Here is a 19,101-nt window from a genome sequence, read left to right as displayed (position 1 = left end):
TGGAATTTTAATTGTTGCAGTCCGAATATCGTATTATATCCAGGAACCATCATCGGGAATACACTCAGAATAAATGTTAATTTAAATAGCATTGTTAGTAAATAAGATTGCTTGGGAAACCACCTTTCTATGAGAAAAACGCATAAGTTATATTCAGGTTCATTTCTGTTCGGATAAGCGAGTGAAACTGCCCAAGCGACGCCCATTACAGTGTAAAATATAATACCAAAATAAATCAGCTTCGCTTCCTTTGTAATCTTTGTTCTTGTGGGTTCATCGATGAAGTCCAATGACCAAAATTTCAAAAAACTCAGAGCTTCGTTCATCATGTTAATATTGCTCATCACCACTGCCATACAGATCACCGCCTGCATGTTATTAAAAAGAACTAAAGTGGAATGTTAAGACATCGATTTCTTACCCAAATCATATTCAGGAAAAGAGAACCATATTTGATAAAGTTTATTTGAACACTTGACTCACAATCGTTGTGTTGATTGATGAGGAAAGAGATCTGGATGAATATGGCAAGAGAGTAAAACACCATCAGAAACTGAAATAAAATTTTCAGAGGTTTCACTTGATAAATTTTGAAGCCTAAAAGTGCTGCCATTTGCAGGAGATCGTTTCCAGCATAGTTTGAAGGTGAGAGAAGTTTTAGTTTCTTGATAGCAGCAAACATGAGGAATTAGCGACAAATTGTTTTCGATGGGAATTAACTGTTATTTCTCCCAAATAAAGAAAACTTGTGAGTTAATATTGAATTAAGTGTCGGTTACATTACTTTATCAATATCGCTGAATTATTGATATTAAACTTGACCTTTTGGATGAAAAACGAAGTGTCAAAAAGGACTCAGTTTTGTTCAGTATATTATTAATTAACTAAACTAATTAATTATTAAATAAAATTAATAGAAATAAAGACAACCAAATAAACAGCTCTGCAGATCTAAAAAAAACAATTTAATTATTGCGATTGTTGAAAATTAGACGTACCGGGTGGCCCACCCAAAACTTTAGAACCCAATGTCTTTGTTTTTTGTGTTAATTTTCAATTAAATTCCATAATTTGACAATTTTAAAACGAAAAGTGTAAAATTTAAAGGTTTTAACTTCTTTTGACTAGTTAATCAAATGTTCTAAATTACAAAATTGTTGGACAAAAAACACAATTATTAGAAATTTTTATTTTGAAGACAAACCAAAAATGTCCAGCATTTTCGATTAAATTCCAAAACTTTGATAGTTTTAAACCAAAAAGAGTAAAATTTAAAAGTTTTACTTTTTTTGACTAGTTGATCAACTGTTCTAAATTACAACATTTTTGAACAAAAAACTCAGTTTTTAAAAGCTTTTATTTTGAAGACGATCCAAAAATGTTCATCATTTTTGATTAAATTCCATAACTTTGACAATGTTAAGCCAAAACAGTACAATTTGGAGGTTTTACTTCTTTTGACTAGTCAATCAACTGTACTAAATTAAAAAATTGTTAGACACAAATCCCGTTTTTAGAAATTTTTATTTTGAAGACGAACCAAAAATTCCACCATTTTCGATTAAACCTTATAACTTTGACAGTTGTAACCGATAACAGTAAAATTTTCTGATTTTACTTCCTTTGACTAGTTAATAAACTGGTCTAAATTACAAAATTTTCATACAGTTTTTAAAATTTTTTATTTTAAAGACAAACCACGTCTAGACGATTAAACTCGATAACTTTGACAGTTTTAAACCGAATACAGTAAAATTTTGAAATTTTATTTTTTTTGACTAGTCAATCAATTGATCTAAATTACAAAATTGTTGGACAAGAAACACAGTTTTTAGAAATTTTTATTGTGAGGTCGAACCAGAAATGTCCCCTCTTTTCAATTAAGCTTCATAACTCTTACAGTTTTAAACCGATAACAGTAAAATTTGGACTAATTAACTAAATGTTCTGAATTAGAAATTTGTCGGACAGAATCACAGTTTTTAGAATTTTTTATTTTGAAGACGAACCAAAAATGTACACCATTTTCAATTAAAGTCGATAACTTTGACAGTTTTAAACTAAATACAGTAAAATTTGAAAGTTTTACTTCTTTTGACTAGTTAATCAACTATTCTAAATTAGAAAAGTGTTGGGCAAGAAACACAGTACATATTTAGATTTTTTTATTTTTAAGACAAACCATTAAATGTTCAATTATTTAAAACACCAAATCCGAAAATTAAATTATTAAAACTATCTCCTCACAAAATAAAAAATTTCATTTTATATGAAGCTAAAATTCGAATAAAAGCCCAAAATATTTTAACATTTCTCTCGTAGCAGAGTCCTCGCAAAATCGCTATTTATTCGAATAAACGCAACCAACAGTACACTGCGATGATTGGCGAGGTTGATAATCGTGAGCAACCGCTAAAAAGGTCAATTGCTTCTAGCGGCCTTTCAATTGATTACTTGCCAAGAGAAAATTAAGTATTTTACCCAACTTAATAATAATATTAAATAGTTCACAGCCATTTTGTGTGAAAGAAGATGAGTGGCGTGTTAGTGCTGCATTAAGTTTCTTATAATTTTGAAATATCAGCATTTTGTACAATAATAATTTATAATTATACGGGAGAATTACTAAAATTGTTCCGATATTGGAGTTAATCAATAATGAGCAATTTTTTTTTGAGAATCTAAGACTTCATTCTATCAATTCCGAGCCAGCCTCAACATTTTTCTTTAGCAACAAGTCCCGCATTCTAATGTACCCATCACAAAGAACTCTACTATTTATTTCACTCATGCACAATGCAAAATTTTTCTAAATGTAATCGTAGCACCTAAATCAACAATTTTTGCATTTCCACTTCTTCTTATATTAGCGCCACGCTACATATTTATCAAGTATGAATATTGTTTCCTTGTCGGTACGTGTTATCCTAATTTATAGCTGGCGAGGATGCTTCGGAATCTTAATCATTGAATTTTTTATGTCAAAATGCAAATCGTAGTATTGTTTATTATTGTTAACAAGGTGCAATTTCCTCTGCGGTTTGGGAAACTAAGTATGGACTGCATAGCTTTATTGTTTTGACTATTAGATGATGGAAAATCTGCGTGCGCGGAGTTTATTGTTGGCCACACACCTTGTTGATTGGTAATTTTAGTAGTGATTTAATTGAAATTTCAATAAGTGCTAGGTGGAGATTAGTTTTGTTTTAATTGTGAGACGGTGCGCTACTGAGTAAGTTAAAAGTGGTGAACCACAACACGAATTTTTAGAAACTCATTATCTGTAGAAAACTGTCATAGATTAGTCCGTTTACTTCACACTATCAGGTCCGAATTTAATGACATTTTTGAAAATTTATTTTTTTAGGCTTTACTGTACAAAAATTTATTTCCTTTACTTTTTCTTGAAAATTTTCAAAGTTATGGAATTGCTTGACAGTGTTTTGGAAAGCTAATTCAATAAGCTTTTCAACGACCTATAAACTTAATGCTATTGTAAGTACTTAACATGATATTTAAGAAAAACTGATCTCATGTCCCAAAAATCAAAACGCCATTTTTGTGATTTTTGTACACAATTTTGCAACTCAAGAATTATTACATCGATTTTTTATTGAAATGCATCATTAAAAACATTCAAATGTTGCCTTTTTGACGCTTCGACAAATGCATTGCTTGCAGTCCCCAAAAAAACATTTTTCAAAAATTTTTTTTTTTTGACAATTTTAATTGTCACGTAACTTCAAAACGGCAAGAGATAAAATCTTTGCGTTCTAGAAAGCAGAGATCTCAACCTTTACAATGACGTATCGCAGTAAATAATCAAATTTCAAATTTAGAAGTTCTTTAAAAAGTGTCACAAATCTTTTAGAAATTGTTCATTTTTTCGAAATTTTCTACAGTTTTTCTCAAGCATCTCAGCGAAAACTAACTCTTTCGGCGACTTTTATAGGTCGTTTTAAAGCTTATTTAATTACCTTTCCAAAAATATATTACAGAGCTTTATAATTTTGCAAATTGTTAAACAAAATTGAAAAATAAGCGAAAGCGAACGCGGAGGCCTCAAAAAAACTCATTTTATCAATATCTCTGAGTCCTGAGCTGATACAGCAAAACGGGCTTCAGATTTAGAATCAGAAGAAAATTCTTCTTCAGAAATAATTTTCCACAGCTAAAAAATTTGTCGACTAGTGTAATTTATTGATCAAAATCCACTTGTTGAAAGAGAAAATCATTGTCAATTGATAAGAAAAAAATGAGTGTCTATAGTAAAATTTCATCAAAATAATCGTAATTTTTGATCGATTTTTTTAATTCCTAAAACTCAAACTTATCTAAAAAGATGGGACATTCTTTATTTGTCGCCATTATCACACATCTTGAGTAAACGATGGAATTCTCACGAGTCGTTTCATTTCTATTATGTTCGACCTGCGTTTATATGTCAATACATACATCAGCGTATCCCCAGCTTAGTAAATTCGAGCAAATATTTGTCTATTGCGCAAACCAGTTATCCCAGCTCTATCGTATTTATCCACGATCATCAAAACATATCTCGTTGCCGTACCTTCACATTATTTTATCTAGAAATCAAACGATTGTGTAGCAATGTGGCCGATTTCCCTTTTTCCAAACACCTATCTCAAAAGAATCTCATTCTCCTCAGATTAGATAATTTCGCAAACGTGTCAATGTAATTTTAGCTCGTATAAGCGGTGCTTTAACAATGTATCATGGTGGTGAAGCTATAAAGAAGGTTAACCCTAAAGAAAAAGCCAATTTTCTCTCATTAGTAACGTTCTTGTAAGTATTTCCCGCCACGCTTTTAATTTTCTATTTGTTCCACTTTCTAGCTTCACGTTGGGTCTCCTCAATAAAGGCTTCAAGAGGGATTTCACCGAAGATGATATATACGAAGTACCCCGGAAGTTCCGCTCGACTAAACTAGGAAACAAAATCGAAAAAGAATGGAACAAAGAAATGAAAAAGGAAAATCCTTCGATGTGGCGGCTTCTATGGACTTGCTATGGGTGGTACTACCTTCTCTTGGGAGCCGTCCAACTCGTGATGAAGCTCATCATGGTGTAATCCTCACTGACAATTTAACTTCCTTTCATGTTAACTTTGCAGGTTGATACATCCCAAAGCTCTTGGACGGTTAGTTTCGTACTTCACCGCCAACAGCAAACTCACGCAACTGGACGCCATTTACTATGCCGTGGTGGTCGTTGGATTGAACATCGTCAACTGCACCTACTCCCATAATTACATGTTTTGGATCACGGAACTGGGAATTCGAATCAAAACGGCTCTCTGCTCTTTGATCTACCGCAAGTCTTTAAAACTGCCGGCGACGACGTTGTCCGAGATCGGCGTGGGGAAAGTTGTCACGCTCATCTCCAAAGACGTGGCAGTTATAGAGACCGCCATCATCTTCTTGAATGACTTGTGGATTGGACTCATTTTAATTGTGGTGACCTCTGCGCTCATGTACTCCAGAGTGGGCATGGCGGCGTTGGCGGGCACCCTCTTCATGGTGCTGATTATCCCGCTCCAAGGTGAGGTGCTACTGCTTCGGTACCTTCACTATTATTTCGTTTGCAGTTTTTTTGGGCAAAATCACGTCGAGTCTTCGCCTCAAAGCCAGCAAAGTCACCGACCACCGCCTCCAAATGACCCAAGAGACGATTTCAGTAATCAAAATCATTAAAATGTACGCGTGGGAGACCTTCCTTGGCAACAAAATCTCCGAAGCCCGCAAGAAAGAAATGAGCAAGATTCGACTCATCTACTGGACCAAAGCCACGTCTCTTATTATAGGCGGACTGGTCATCAGCCTCACTCTTTACATCATCGTCATGACGTACACCCATATGGGTAACCACTTCACCGCTGAAGTCTCGTTCTTCATTTGGAATTGTCTGAACATGTTGCGATCCGTGGTGATGGTATCCATGCCCATCGGAATCTCCCAGTCGGCGGAATTGGTAGCCTCCCTCCGCCGCATCCGGAAGGTCCTCCTAGCAAAAGAACAAAACAAATGTGTTCGGGCACCCACTCCCAAACCCTCCGTTGAAATGGAAAACATCGCCGTGAGTATGAACGAGACTTCCATCCTCCACGACGTCTCTCTGAAGATCGACACGGGGTTGAATTTCGTGATCGGGCGACTTGGAGGAGGTAAAAGCTCGCTGTTGAAGACCATCCTCGAAGACTACCCTATCTCTAAAGGAAAACTCATAGTAAAAGGAAGTCTGTCGTACGCATCTGAAGAACCGTGGCTCTTTCCTTCCTCCATCAAACAGAACATTCTCTTCGGTCAAAAGTACGACCAAACAAGATACAAGAAGGTGTTAGAAGTATGCGCTCTGGAACTCGACATCGACACGTTTGAAAAAGGCGACGAGACGATCGTCGATGACCGCGGCATGAACCTCAGCAAGGGACAACAGTCGAGGATTAACTTAGCCCGAGCTGTGTACTGCGACAGCGATATTTACCTCATCGACAACTGTTTGTCCTCCCTGGACACCCAGGTCCAGAAATTTGTCTTCACTGAGTGTATCAAGAACTTCCTCCAGGAGAAAATCGTCGTTATGATCTCCCACAACGAGCAACAACTCAAAGAAGCCGACAACATTATTCTCATGGAGCACGGGACGGTCAAATCCTGCATGAAACCCTCCGAGATTCCAGACGAAGAGATGGAAGACCTGGTGCGGGAAAACGACAAAGTTGACGATACCGACATTATCGATCATCTCTATCAAGACGAAGAGACGCCGTTGTTGACGACGGAGCCTCCCAAAAATATCTACCACGAGAAAAAGAAAGAAGGGCGTGTCGCCTTTAAAGTCTATGGAAATTACTCCAAGTTTGGGGGCGGGTTGCTGATTTTAATCCCGCTGATGGTGGTGTTCGTAGCGGCGCAATTTATGACGAGCTACTCCCAGAAGGTCGTGACCGTGTGGTAAGTTTCTTTGGAACAAAACTTGCAATTATTTCTACCGTGACAGGACCAACATCCAACAAAACATCTCTGAGCGCAAGTTCAACTCTTCCGGGAACTCCACCGTTGACTTGGAGGCTCAGAACTCGAAGGCAATGTCCATGTACACTTTGGCGATTGTTAGCTCCACGGCTCTTGTTCTTTTCCGAGCTTTTGCTCATTTTAGCGTCGCCGGAAAGGCTTCGGTTGGAGTGCACAAAGCCATGACTTTTTCTGTGATCCACGCGACGATGAAGTTCTTTGATTTGCACTACATTGGTAACATTCTTAATCGGTTCTCGAAGGATCTTGCGCTGATTGACGAAACTTTACCTTTGAACTTGTACGAGTGCTTGAGTGTAAGTACAAAACCTGATGGGTATTTTTATGGATATTTTTTTGGTAGTTTGTCTTCAGGATTAGCGGAATGTTGGTACTTATCCTCCTGGTTAAGTGGACCTTTATTTTCCCCGCTCTTGTGGTCTTCGCGTTGATGTTCTTCCTGCAGAGATGGTACCTGCCAACTGGAAGAAGTTTGAAGCGTCTGGATGCTGCCAGTACGAATTTCTTAGCTCCTTTGGAGTCGTTCTATATGTTAATTGTCTTTAGCTCGGAGTCCCATGGTTGGCCACATCAACGCCTCCTTGGAGGGCCTCACTACGATCAGAGCCTACGGCACCCAGGAGATTCTCAAAGACGAGTTCGATCGACACCAAGACTTGTACACCTCAGCGTTCTACATGCTCCAGTGCTCCTCGAGAGCTTTTGCCTACTTCTTGGACATGTTGTGCAACCTCTTCATTATAGCCATAGTCACCAGATTCGTTCGAACAGGCAAAGGTAAGACCAGATTCTTTTAAGATGACTCGCAAGAGTTGTTCTTTTAGATACTTTAGCCGGAGACGTTGGATTGGCCATCACCCAAGCCCTCGGTTTTACTGGGATGCTCCAATGGGGAGTCCGACAGTGGGCGGAACTGGAGAACCAAATGACCTCCGTGGAGAGAGTTCTGGAGTACACCACTGTAGACCAAGAGAATCAAACCGGGCGCGTCCTGGAAAAGTGGCCCAAAGAAGGAAAAATTACCTACGAAAACCTCAACTTGACGTACGGAAAATCAAAAGAGTACGTCTTGAAGAACCTCAACTTTACTATCAACCCGCGGGAAAAAATCGGCGTCGTTGGTCGGACAGGCGCCGGAAAATCCTCTCTGATTTCCGTCCTGTTCCGCCTCTACGAATACGAAGGAACAATCAAAATCGACGATGTCGACATCAGAACCCTGTCGCTCCACTTGTTAAGATCCAACATTGCGATTATCCCTCAGGACCCCATTTTGTTTACCGGGACAATTCGCAGTAACATCGATCCCACGGGAATTTGCACCGACGAGGAAATCTGGAAAGCTATCAATACGACGCATTTGAAGAGTTTGATTCCGAGTCTGGACTACCACATCACTGACAGCGGCTCTAGTTTTAGTTCTGGACAGAAACAACTGCTTTGTCTGGCAAGAGCTGTGATTAGTAAATGCAAAATTATTATTCTGGATGAGGCTACTGCGAATGTCGATCCAGATACTGATGTGATGATCTATAATACCATCAAGGAGAGTTTTGAGAATTGCACCGTTTTGACGATTGCGCATAGACTGCACACGGTGATTTACTCCGATAAGGTGATGGTTGTTGACAAGGGGAAGATTGTGGAGTTTGGTAAGCCGGATGAGCTGCTTGGTGATAAGCAAGGATTTTTCTATAAGATGATCGCACAAGCGAATTTGTTAAGTTAGTTTTAAGAGGAAATGTAGTTAAAAACAGCAAATAAAGTTTCATAAATTTTCTGTTCTTTTTCTTTCTAAAGTTTTCAAAGAATCAAAATTAACAGTTAAGTGTACAAAATTGCAAAATTGTAAAACAAAAAGAACAAATTTTACCACAGAATTTTGTAAGACGAACTCAAAATTCAAAATATTTCGCAAAATTTTATAAATTCTAGTGTTTGCGTCAAAAAATGAAATTTGGCGGACTATTTCTATTAGACACATTTATAACCGAATTGCAAAATGCAATATATTTCATAAAATAATATATAATAATATATATATATATATATATATATATAATAAGTTCTAGTTTTAACGTCAAAGAAATACAATTTGGCAAACTTTTTCTTCTAAAGGCACTTATTAAGTGTACCAAATTACGAAACTGTAGAACAATAAATACGAATTTTGGAATTTATTATTTTATGGGTCAAACTCAAAATGTAAAATATTCTACAAAATGTTATAACGTCCCCAGTCTTAATGTCACAAAAAAAAAATTGTGAAACTTTTTCCTTTAAAGGCATTTATTAAATGTATCAAAAGGCAAAATTATTAAGCAGAAATACAAATTTTGAAAATTTTTTTTGATAGGACGAACTCAAACTGCAAAATAATCCATAAAATTTTATAACTTTCACAGTTTAAGCGCGAACATAATGAAATTTGACAAACTGTTCTTTATTAAGTGTACGAATTTACAAAATCGTAGAGCAAAACACGAATTTTGGAATTTTTTATTTTACAGGACAAACACAAAAAGCAAAATATTCTACAAAATTTTATAAAAAAAAATCAAAAGAAATAAAACTCAGAAATCTTCGAGTCAAAAGAATTTATGAAGTTACATTTTTTCTAGTTTTCACTCATTTTACATTCATAATACATACAACCAAACTTTTGTTTTAACAGTCGTTGCTGTAATAAATCATCTCCGCGGTTTAAAATGATTAAAGAAATAATCCAACTGCATCTCTTTATTGATTGTAGGATTATAAAACAAACAAAACAGAAGTTTAAATTTAACATCATCCGGCGTTATTCATTTACTCATATATTTTATAGTGTTCTTTTAATAACAGCTGGAGCAGTAGTATTAAAAGTATTTTTATTTCATACTTACCTGTGACTGGTTTGAATCAAATTCGACCACCCACGATAAAAAGATCATTTTATTGAAACAACATTTGCATCATTTTTACACAATTGAAGTTTAATCTACCAGATAAAATAAACAATTTGTACTTCCATTGCTTAGTCTTTAGTCGCGGAATGAACGCACTCCCAATTTCTCTTCTACAAAGTAAACTGATAGTGCGAGTGCCCACTAAACTTCGTGCACTCAGAATGCTCCAAAACATTCCCGCAACACGACCAGTGTCTCCTCCCGGGATGCCCTTCATGTCCATGTCCACACCCTTTATACCCTCCAGGCATTTTCCCTCCACATCCACAAGTAGCCTCTTTGCTCCCTCCACTAGAACAGAAGCTACAACAATGGAAATTTCCTTGATGAGGTTTCAACGAGCGAACAGTCAAAGGGAAAGGACTATCCTGCAAAAACACCTGTGGTTATGTCAAAACTAGACCGTCTTTACTTTGATTGGGTGTCCTTTGATGGTAATGTTAAGCGCGAGTTTTCCGGCGACGTCAGGTACAAAAGCGATGGTATAGGTGCCATCTCGGTGGTCTTCAATATCCACAGGAAGGTACTTGGAGACTCCTGCGTCTCTGTAGTGGATGTCTGCAGAGATCTGCTCGCCGCCGCGGTCGAGTTTGATGGAGTTCTTGTCGCGGGTTTCTAAGCGGATTTCGATGGGCTTGCCGACGCGGAGGTGGCCCAGACCTAAAGAATTGTAAACAGAGAAGTAAAAGTGTTTAATCTCTACTTTCAGGATTTTTCCCGGCGCATCCACCAGTTTTAAATAAAAAAAAATAAAAAAAATGAACCAAACTTAAGCAAAATCTGTTTAATTTGATCAATTAGCAATCTCGATCGTGTTTAGTCTTGGCTCGGTTCGGCGATTATATAAATACATCAATATTTATCATTACCGTCTCGTTTTCCTTCCACTCGTCCCAAAATAACCACAAGAAATGTAACGTACTCATGTTTTGACACGGCGACTAATTCGTCGCGACGTCTTTTAAAACCCGACATGGCAACTTGAGAAATTATCCGTCAACATTCAGGAAATCCCGGAGTTTTTTGCCCATTAAAACCAGTTATTTCGATGCGGAAACATTCTTCCTACTATGTAATTGTCTGCATCGTAAATCAAGCTTTACCTTCTGCAAGAACGACGCATTCTTCCGGCGCCACCATCAGCGTCGTCACCACCCCATACAGCGTACACCCTTGCCTTCCTTGCACGACCTCCTCCTTCAAAAACAGCAAACTGCCCCCCAGATTTACACCCCCAACTTCACTCTTTGAGCACTTGTTCATTTTGTTCATCACCGGTTTTAAAAAACTCATTACTTCCACGTCGGTGCCGTCACTCAACAGTTCGTCTAGGAAAAACGCGACGTCTCTCGCCTCGCGGACTTTCTTATGGAGCGCCAGCTTCCTCTTCCCGATTTCTTGGAGTTTTTCTGCTTTGGCCTGGTGGACTTGCTGGAGGAGATTCTTTCGGTGGTCTTCGACGGAACGGATGTAGTTTTCGATGAATTCCTCGATTTCGGTTTGGATTTTGCCGCAGTGAGACTCCAGCTGCTTGGAGGCGGCGTGTAGGCGGTTGGCGGCGAGAGCGGATTGCTCGGCGATGGATTTTGCTCTTTCTGATGCTATGCGGAGGTCGGTGAGGTGCGACTTTAGGGCTCTGGAGACGGGCTCGGAAGAGTGGCCTTTGTGGGCGGCGGAACTACACTCCTTGCAGATGACCTGAAGAGACGAAAAATTATTCAGAGTGCTCTCAACTACTTAGGAATATGACAAGCCATGTGTTAAATGCAACTGATTACCGCCACATGTCTCAACACTTTCCTACCAATTTCAATACGGATTTATTGAAAATTCGCTTTCAAAAATAGCCCTCTTCAAGTGGATCATCTCAACTGAATTTATTTCGGACACTAACGATGTATTTTTAAGCCGCGTATCTCCTCAAACATAAATATAAAAATACTGATTTGTTGTGGATACAACTTTGATGTGTGATGATTCTACAGACAGCTCGGTGCTTCTTTTTTTAGATTTCAACTTTGGCAACGATACGGTCGTAAAGATTCGACGTTTTCCTGGATTTTTAACGTAAAGACTTCGACATCGAAATACAACATCGTTAAACCTAACTATCGGATTTATTGGCCGTTTGGCAAGTTGTCCAGTGCTGTGAACGATTTTGAAGGCTCCAGCTGACAGTTTTAACGTCAAAGAAATAAAATTTGACAGAAGTTTTCCTCTAAATGCATTTATTAAGTGTACCAAATTGCAAAGTTGTAGAGCAAAAAATACAAATTTTAAAAATTTTTATTTTGTGAGACGAACTCTAAATGGCAAAAATTACAATAAATCGTATAATTTCTACAGTTTTAACGGTAATAAAATGAAATTTGACGCACTTTTTCCTTTAAAGACATTTATTAAGTGTACCAAATTGCAAAATCGTAGAGCAAAAAATTCGAATTTTAGAATTTTTTATTTTGTGGCTCAAACCCTAAATGCCAAAAATTCCACTAAATTTTGTAACTTTGGCAGTTTTAACGTCAAAGAAATGAAATTCGCTAAATGTTTTCCTCTAAAGAGATTTATTAAGTATGCCAAATTGCAAAATCGTAAAGCAAAAATACAAATTTTAGAATTTTTTATTTTGTGGCTCAAACTTTAAATGTCAAAAATTCCACTAAATCGTATAATTTTTGCAGTTTTAACGTAATAAAATGAAATTTAACAAACTTTTTTCTTTAAAGGCATTTATTAAGTGTACCAAATTGCAAAATCGTAGAGCAAAAAATACGAATTTTAGAATTTTTTATTTTGTGGCTCGAACTCAAAATGCCAAAAATTCCACCAAATTTTATAGCTTCGACAGTTTCAACATCAGTAGAATGCTCCAGCTGGCGATGGCGTTTCTTCTTGTTTTATTTGTCGCTATTTAGAATGTCAATGATTACTTTTAAATTAGAAGTAATGCTCTCTAATGAGTGTCACTTAGACAAGTTTAAAATATCAAAGGTGTCGGCATCCACGTTCTTTAAACAATGCTTGAAATCCAGATGTGTAAATAACAGCGTCTCAAAGGAATCTTAAATCTTAGACCAGTACCTATTCAGGGACTTATTTACTTTATATTTATTTATGTTCCGACAAATAAACGGCGAGGAAGACCGTTTCCTTAAGAGATATATGGGGTCGTATAAATATTTTTATTGAGCAATCAAGTTCAAGCCGAATTTTTGCGAAGAAACTGTAGCAGACGACATAAAAAACTATTTCTATGTATTTTTGGATGTTACAACCGCCTCTCCATGTTTGTGTTAGCCGTCTTTCGAGTAATTCCAGCTATGTAAATGAAATGCTCTGCACGATTTCGTCTGTTTATGAATATGACAAGTCGTGTGTTAAACATGCGTTTGATTAATACCATCTGTCTCCGCAGCTTTCGAGGCAATTAATCAAATCTCTAATAAAGAAACAATCTCTTTTTACCTGACAACACGCGGAACAGAACAACTCCAACTCCGCCTCTGGATGCTCCACGCACATGATCTGCCGCCGCACCATCGTGATGCCTTTCTTTCGGGCCGCCTCCAGAGACAACACTTCGTGTCCCGCCGCCGCTTTCTGCCGCAAATGCGTCTCTTCGCACTCGCTGCAAAAACTAACTGCACAATCCATGCATCTGGCGGTCGCCTGTGAACATTTCGAGATGAACAAGTCGAGAACCGAAGACATGACTGACCGAAATCTCGGAGGAACAGAGATCGCAGAGTAGATGAGTGTTGGGAGCGTTAAGTGTGGCCAGAATCATGCGGTTTTGGAGGAGATAGTTGGGGGGGAAGCAGGACACTCCTCCGGACGGAACTTCCGCTCGGGTGCCACACGTGGGGCAGCTAATCCGCTTCGAAGAGCTGGCGAGGGTGGTTTTGTCGCTGGCGTAGCCTGAGCCGCCGGAATTCGAGCCCTTGCGTGATTCGGAGGCGTCTGGGGGGATTTTCAGGGGATGCAAAGAATGCCAACGTTACTTATAAAAAAATTGTACTTCTTTATTGTCGTCAGATTAGAAACAACAGGAATTTGACAATATAATTCCGCTTCTATTTTCAGTTCAAAATTATTAGTCTTCCCAAGACGACAACTTCAATTAAATTTCGGAACTTTTGTCAACACAGCAAGGGCGGACAGCTCGACTTAGTCCACCTTTAATTATTGCTGTTTCAAAAAGTGCATCAAAATAAATGCCCCCGATTTTCACAGTTCGCCGTCTGTTTCAATTAAATGTTCCAACATCCTGAGCCAAATTATCTGTTATGTAAGATTTTACATCCAAAAAGTAAACACGAAAACGCCTCTTCCCGGTGCATATTTAAATCGACAACTCATAAATTCCCTCAATTTCCGGCGCACCGAAGCCAAACAATTCCCCAAATCTCATTACCGCGAAATCGATAGATCTTAATATAGCTTCCGCGGAAACAATCCCGTTAAAACTAATTGTAACTAATTTCCCTCACCGTCCGATTCTTCGTCGCACCAGAAGTCGTTGGCTTCCAGTTCTTCCAGACACCGCAGACAAAGAGTGTGCAGACACGGAAGAACTTTGGGCTCGACGAAGCGCCGTCTGCACATTGGACACTTGAATTTTCCCTCGTCCACAACAAAGTCGCTCATGCTTTTAGCGCGTGGAGTTGATGATGGCTTCTTGGAGGCGTGCGGCGTGGATTTGGAGCGGTCGTGGATGATTTTCAGCGGCTGGATGGACTTTCTCTTCGTCGAGGTGACTTCCTGGCTTTGGCGGCGGCGGGTAAAACTCCCGAAGATATACGACATTCTGTCTATCTCCATCTTAGAAAGAATTGTGCAGAAAAACGCAACGAATGACGCGGGACTATTTCTAGCTCGCACTTACTCTACAAATAGAATTATTGATAGAGGGTTGACTTGTATGTATCGAACTTAAGTACCGAAAAGCCGCATTTTAGTGACTTCGCGCCTCATTTGCGAAAGCGACTGAACATCTGCGCCCCATAATTTACTGTCAGGCTTAAATACCGTTTATAGTTTATGGGGCGAACCCCAACCGTTCGAACTTGACCTCATTAAAGGGGTGTTTAAAAATAATCCCACACAAAAAAATAAACAAATTCCAATATTTAGTCACTTGTTGAGGCACACTTTCTTCTTACCTTTGCTAAAACGCGAATTGCTACGCCTCACAAATATCTCGTGACGCCGGGCGTCTCGACGCTTCGCCACTTCAACACAGACTGATGTAGCGTTTATATTTATTTTCCTTCGGTGTTGTGGATGTAGACATAATTTAACACGGGAGTGATATACGCGCTCGTTGGAAAAAGAATGTCGGACGGAATTCTGCCATGTTTTTGGCGTGGAAATGGCTTTGATTTTTTTGTGGCGCGCCGAAAGATAAACAATGGGAGAAAATGGGTTATTTGTGGTGAAAATTGTTGTACGGCTATGACCAGGATTTCCTATCTTATCGGAGTTTTCCTATCTTCATTTTCTTCTTTATTTCTAGTAACCACATCCTAAAATATTTAAGTAATTTATTTAAATATTAAAATTACTATGATCCGGTTTTTCCATGAATCTACTAATCTTTCACATGAAACTAAATTTGTGTGTTTCCACAAATAAACCAAATATTAAGTAAAGGTTAAAAAATGTGTAGTTACTCATCGTTCACATAAACAAAGATATATTTACCTCTATATAATAAATTAAGAATTTTATTTCATTTCTTTACCAGTGAAAGGTTCAGAGTGACAATGTCTATTACTTCTGTGCTTTATATTTTTATGTTGAGTTTGATTACTACTATTCAATGGGAAGATAAAGCGACTTTAAAATTTGTTGCTGATGAAGCTTTGTTAGGTGATATTTGCATAGTTCCCTCAACATATCAAAATGGAAAATGCATTAAAATCGATGATTGTCCGTATGCTAAAGACCTGCTTAGACAAAATATAAGTCCAGGATTTTGTGGATTTATTGGAATACAGCCGATGGTATGTTGTCCAGCATTGGAACAAGAAGGTAATTTAGACTATAATTAATAATTTTGACTAAAATTAATTTGCCCTACAAATAAGTTTCAAAAAAACTAATAAATAAACTATTATATTGCTTTAAAACTCATAGACTTTAATAGAAAATTTAAAATTTTAACTTTACACTACAAATAAAAATTTAAGACTGTTCAAAAACTTGTTCTAAAATCTTATTTGTAAGCTACAAATTTTGTTTACTAATTTAAAAGTATTTTAATTAATTAGTGGATATTTGTACAACCCATAAAGAAGCTCGATGCTCCAACGAAATAAGTCCTCAAAAGCAAAAATCCATCAGAGACAAAAATACCCCAGAAATTCTTCGTTGCTTTGATTATCAAAAAATCAAATCTTTAAAAAGCGGTCTTGCACAAAACAGTAAGTAAAAACTGATTTTTATTGATCTAATTCTATTTTTATACTGTAAAAAAGTCTTGTAGGCCCTTCACCAAAAACCAAATACTTTTAAATTTTTTTTATCTTTGTTAGTTTTCAAGTTATGACCACGAAATTGGTGAAAATTACTATTTTTAAAGTGTTTATTAAGTGTGCCAAAGTGCAAAATTTTAGAAGAAAAAATAAAGATTTTAGAAAATTTCATTATAGGAAAAAACCAAATATTTTTAGCGCTTTTTTATTAAAATTTGTATCTTGTTAGTTTTTAAGTTACGTCAATAAAATTTAGGGAGATTACTATTTCTAAAATGTTCATTAACTGTGCCAAAGTGCAAAATTTTAGAACAAAAATAGACTTTAAAAAAATTTTGTTTAAAAGAAACCAAACATTTTTAATGTTTTTTGATTAAAATTCGAATCGTTATTAGGTATGTTCCAAGCTATTACAATAAAATTTTGGGAGATTATTACCTTTAACCTATTCAATAACTGTGCTAAAGAGCAAAATTTTAGAACAAAAAAATAAAGATTTAAAAAAAATATTTTACGAACAATCCCAGACTTTAAACTTTTTTATTAAAATTCTTAAAATCTTTATTTTTTTATTAAAATCTTTATTAGTTGTTAAGTTAAAACAATGAATTTTTAAGAAGTTTTTAAAGTGTTCATAAACTGTGCCAAAGTACAAAAGTTTAAAATAAAAAATAGAGATTATATTTTCAGCATTTTTTATTAAAATTCGTATCTCTCTCAGTTTTTAAGATATTACAATGAAATTTGAAGAAAATATTATTTCTAAACTGTACTAAAGTGCAAAATTTTAAAATAAATAGAAATTTTAGTTTAGAAATTAAGACTTTCGAAGAATTTTTTGTTTTATTGAATGAAGTTTAAAGTGCAATTAAGCACATATTCAAATTTTTATATTTATCATAGTTTTATAAGAGGATGCAAGATTTTTAAACGTGAGTGTATTTCATATTTTTAGAATGCAATGAATACGCCAAACGAGACAAGTTTTTTATTATTCAAGGCGAGAAAGTGTTACCACACGAGTTTCCTCATATGGTAAGATTTCCGTCCCACAAAACCAAAATTTAATGTTTTGTAGGCAGCCATAGGCTATGGAGACGAATCCAACATCACCTGGACCTGTGGAGGAACTCTTATTAGTCGCCATTTTGTCCTCAGCGCGGCGCATTGTGTAGATTCTTTAAATTTGTAAGTTTTAGTAATACACCGTGTTACAAAATAATTTTATTTTTTGTGCTCCTCTCATTGTAGTGTGTTCTGTCACTTTAAACTTTTTGAAACACGCGTATTTTTTATTTTGACAGAGGCCCAGCTAAATGGATCCGACTTGGAGACGTAGATCTCCAAAACCCCAAATCTCGAAATATCGCCATTACAAAAGCCTACGTCCTCTGCGATTACATGACTTCCTCTCATTACCACGACATCGCTCTGTTTAAAATGAAAAACAAAGTTATTTTTAGTGATTTTGTCCGACCAGCGTGTCTTCATCTGCAAGAAGATCTTCCTGCTAACAGTGTAGAGGTGGCAGGTTGGGGACAAGTCGATGCTGCTGAAACCAGAAGTACTCTCTTGATGAAGACAACTCTTAGAGTTCTTGACCATGCTACTTGTGACAGAAGGTACAAAGTTCGCAGTCATAGATTTAATATGGGAATTATTAGCGAAACTCAATTTTGTGCTGGCGATTCTGAAGGAAAAGACACGTGTCCTGTTGGTAAGAGATCTTAGTGGTGTTAAATTTGATGTGTGAGTTTTAGGGAGATTCAGGAGGACCTCTTCATTATCGCGTTGGAAGACAATTTATTGTTGCTGGAGTCACATCTTTTGGTCGGACGTGTGGCGGCCAAGACACAGCGGGTGTTTACACGCGTGTTTCCGCTTATCTTCCGTGGATTGAAAGAATTGTTTGGGAGCATGACGAATAATTTTTTGTAGTTTTTTTTCTATTTTCAAATAAAGTTTTATTTTATTTAATTTTACAGTTTTACATTTTTATTTTTCTTACATTTTTTTAATTTTCTTGGTCAATCTTTTATGTAGAAATCTTTAGATTCATTTAGTTGATTTAAGTTATTAAGAACAATGAGCTTAACAAGAAAATTCCAAATAAAATACTTAATGTAATTTTATCCACTTACAGATAACGTTAATGACTGCATTTTGTACGTAAATTTGAAGTATTCATAGGATTTATTGATTTTCGTCTTTTTAACTCTACGAAAGTATGTCATTACTGCCTCCGATTCTTACAAAACTAGTAAAAATGGATGGTAAGCACTAATTTCAGACGATTTTCCCAAACTGGTACCATTTTTTTCAGACAAATTTATGACAATACCACATTTCCTGACACTCAAAATTTTTGAATTCAAAATCATAAAACTCTTCACGCTATTAACAAAAATGTTCTATCTACATTTCAGTTTATTGCAAGCCTACCTCTTCTTGACAAAGTTTGAGTGGAACTACATCATCAACTACGGACCGATATCTACTACGGACTGTATCTCGTTATATGTGAGTCCCCAAAAAATATTTTCTCTGCGAATTTAATTTTCTAGTGCACCACCTGCATTCTGTGCCAACCAACATTTGCCCATATCGTAACGACTCGTTATCG

General features: G+C 36.7%; 3 protein-coding genes across 4 annotated transcripts; 2 read left to right on the top strand and 1 right to left on the bottom strand.

Annotated features, from left to right (window-relative positions):
• The first annotated feature begins 3,091 nt into the window (after positions 1-3,091).
• LOC148174585 (putative multidrug resistance-associated protein lethal(2)03659) lies at positions 3,092-8,832 on the top strand. Its single transcript, XM_088036691.1, has 9 exons — positions 3,092-3,232; positions 4,707-4,806; positions 4,857-5,087; positions 5,134-5,561; positions 5,608-6,973; positions 7,020-7,350; positions 7,398-7,548; positions 7,601-7,831; positions 7,879-8,832. The coding sequence occupies exons 2-9, from the start codon at positions 4,730-4,732 to the stop codon at positions 8,781-8,783; spliced, it is 3,720 nt and encodes a 1,239-aa protein (XP_087892817.1). The 5' UTR covers positions 3,092-3,232; positions 4,707-4,729; the 3' UTR covers positions 8,784-8,832.
• Positions 8,833-9,970: 1,138 nt separating this feature from the next.
• Positions 9,971-15,240, bottom strand: LOC148174584 (E3 ubiquitin-protein ligase TRIM45). 2 transcript variants are annotated; one of them, XM_088035887.1, is made up of 7 exons: positions 15,165-15,240; positions 14,493-14,823; positions 13,721-13,962; positions 13,468-13,671; positions 11,106-11,700; positions 10,415-10,662; positions 9,971-10,370 (listed from the first exon to the last, which is right to left on the bottom strand). In XM_088035887.1, exons 2-7 carry the CDS (start codon positions 14,821-14,823, stop codon positions 10,113-10,115), a joined length of 1,878 nt encoding a protein of 625 aa, XP_087892013.1. In that variant the 5' UTR covers positions 15,165-15,240; the 3' UTR covers positions 9,971-10,112. The 2 variants fall into 2 exon arrangements, with proteins under 2 accessions (XP_087892013.1, XP_087892014.1); XM_088035888.1 differs by lacking the exon at positions 15,165-15,240 and adding an exon at positions 14,943-15,090 and having other exon boundaries at positions 14,493-14,888.
• Positions 15,241-15,767: 527 nt separating this feature from the next.
• Positions 15,768-18,406, top strand: LOC148174583 (serine protease snk-like). Its single transcript, XM_088036879.1, has 10 exons — positions 15,768-16,035; positions 16,275-16,431; positions 16,490-16,533; positions 16,874-16,936; positions 17,257-17,333; positions 17,401-17,410; positions 17,479-17,513; positions 17,557-17,666; positions 17,783-18,191; positions 18,239-18,406. Exons 1-10 carry the CDS (start codon positions 15,768-15,770, stop codon positions 18,404-18,406), a joined length of 1,341 nt encoding a protein of 446 aa, XP_087893005.1.
• Positions 18,407-19,101: the final 695 nt, after the last annotated feature.

The sequence above is a fragment of the Gnatocerus cornutus genome, chromosome 5 (genome assembly GCF_029298725.1).
Source record: "Gnatocerus cornutus isolate USDA-ARS CGAHR chromosome 5, icGnaCorn1.1, whole genome shotgun sequence".
Taxonomy (NCBI): Eukaryota; Metazoa; Arthropoda; class Insecta; order Coleoptera; family Tenebrionidae; genus Gnatocerus; species Gnatocerus cornutus.
Note: the sequence above shows the minus strand (reverse complement) of the source record. Positions and strands in the feature narration are given on the sequence as shown.

Coding starts and splice junctions, on each gene's coding strand:
- LOC148174584 (XM_088035887.1), bottom strand. CDS start 14,823: ATGGAGATAGACAGAATGTCGTATATCTTCGGGAGTTTTACCCGCCGC. Junction 13,963..14,492: donor GTGCGACGAAGAATCGGACG/GTGAGGGAAATT, acceptor AAATCCCCCCAG/ACGCCTCCGAATCACGCAAG. Junction 13,672..13,720: donor TCTGTTCCTCCGAGATTTCG/GTCAGTCATGTC, acceptor AAATGTTCACAG/GCGACCGCCAGATGCATGGA.
- LOC148174583 (XM_088036879.1), top strand. CDS start 15,768: ATGTCTATTACTTCTGTGCTTTATATTTTTATGTTGAGTTTGATTACT. Junction 16,036..16,274: donor TCCAGCATTGGAACAAGAAG/GTAATTTAGACT, acceptor TTAATTAATTAG/TGGATATTTGTACAACCCAT. Junction 16,937..17,256: donor CTTTAACCTATTCAATAACT/GTGCTAAAGAGC, acceptor ACTGTACTAAAG/TGCAAAATTTTAAAATAAAT.
- LOC148174585 (XM_088036691.1), top strand. CDS start 4,730: ATGTATCATGGTGGTGAAGCTATAAAGAAGGTTAACCCTAAAGAAAAA. Junction 7,351..7,397: donor ACTTGTACGAGTGCTTGAGT/GTAAGTACAAAA, acceptor TTTTTTTGGTAG/TTTGTCTTCAGGATTAGCGG. Junction 7,549..7,600: donor GAAGCGTCTGGATGCTGCCA/GTACGAATTTCT, acceptor AATTGTCTTTAG/CTCGGAGTCCCATGGTTGGC.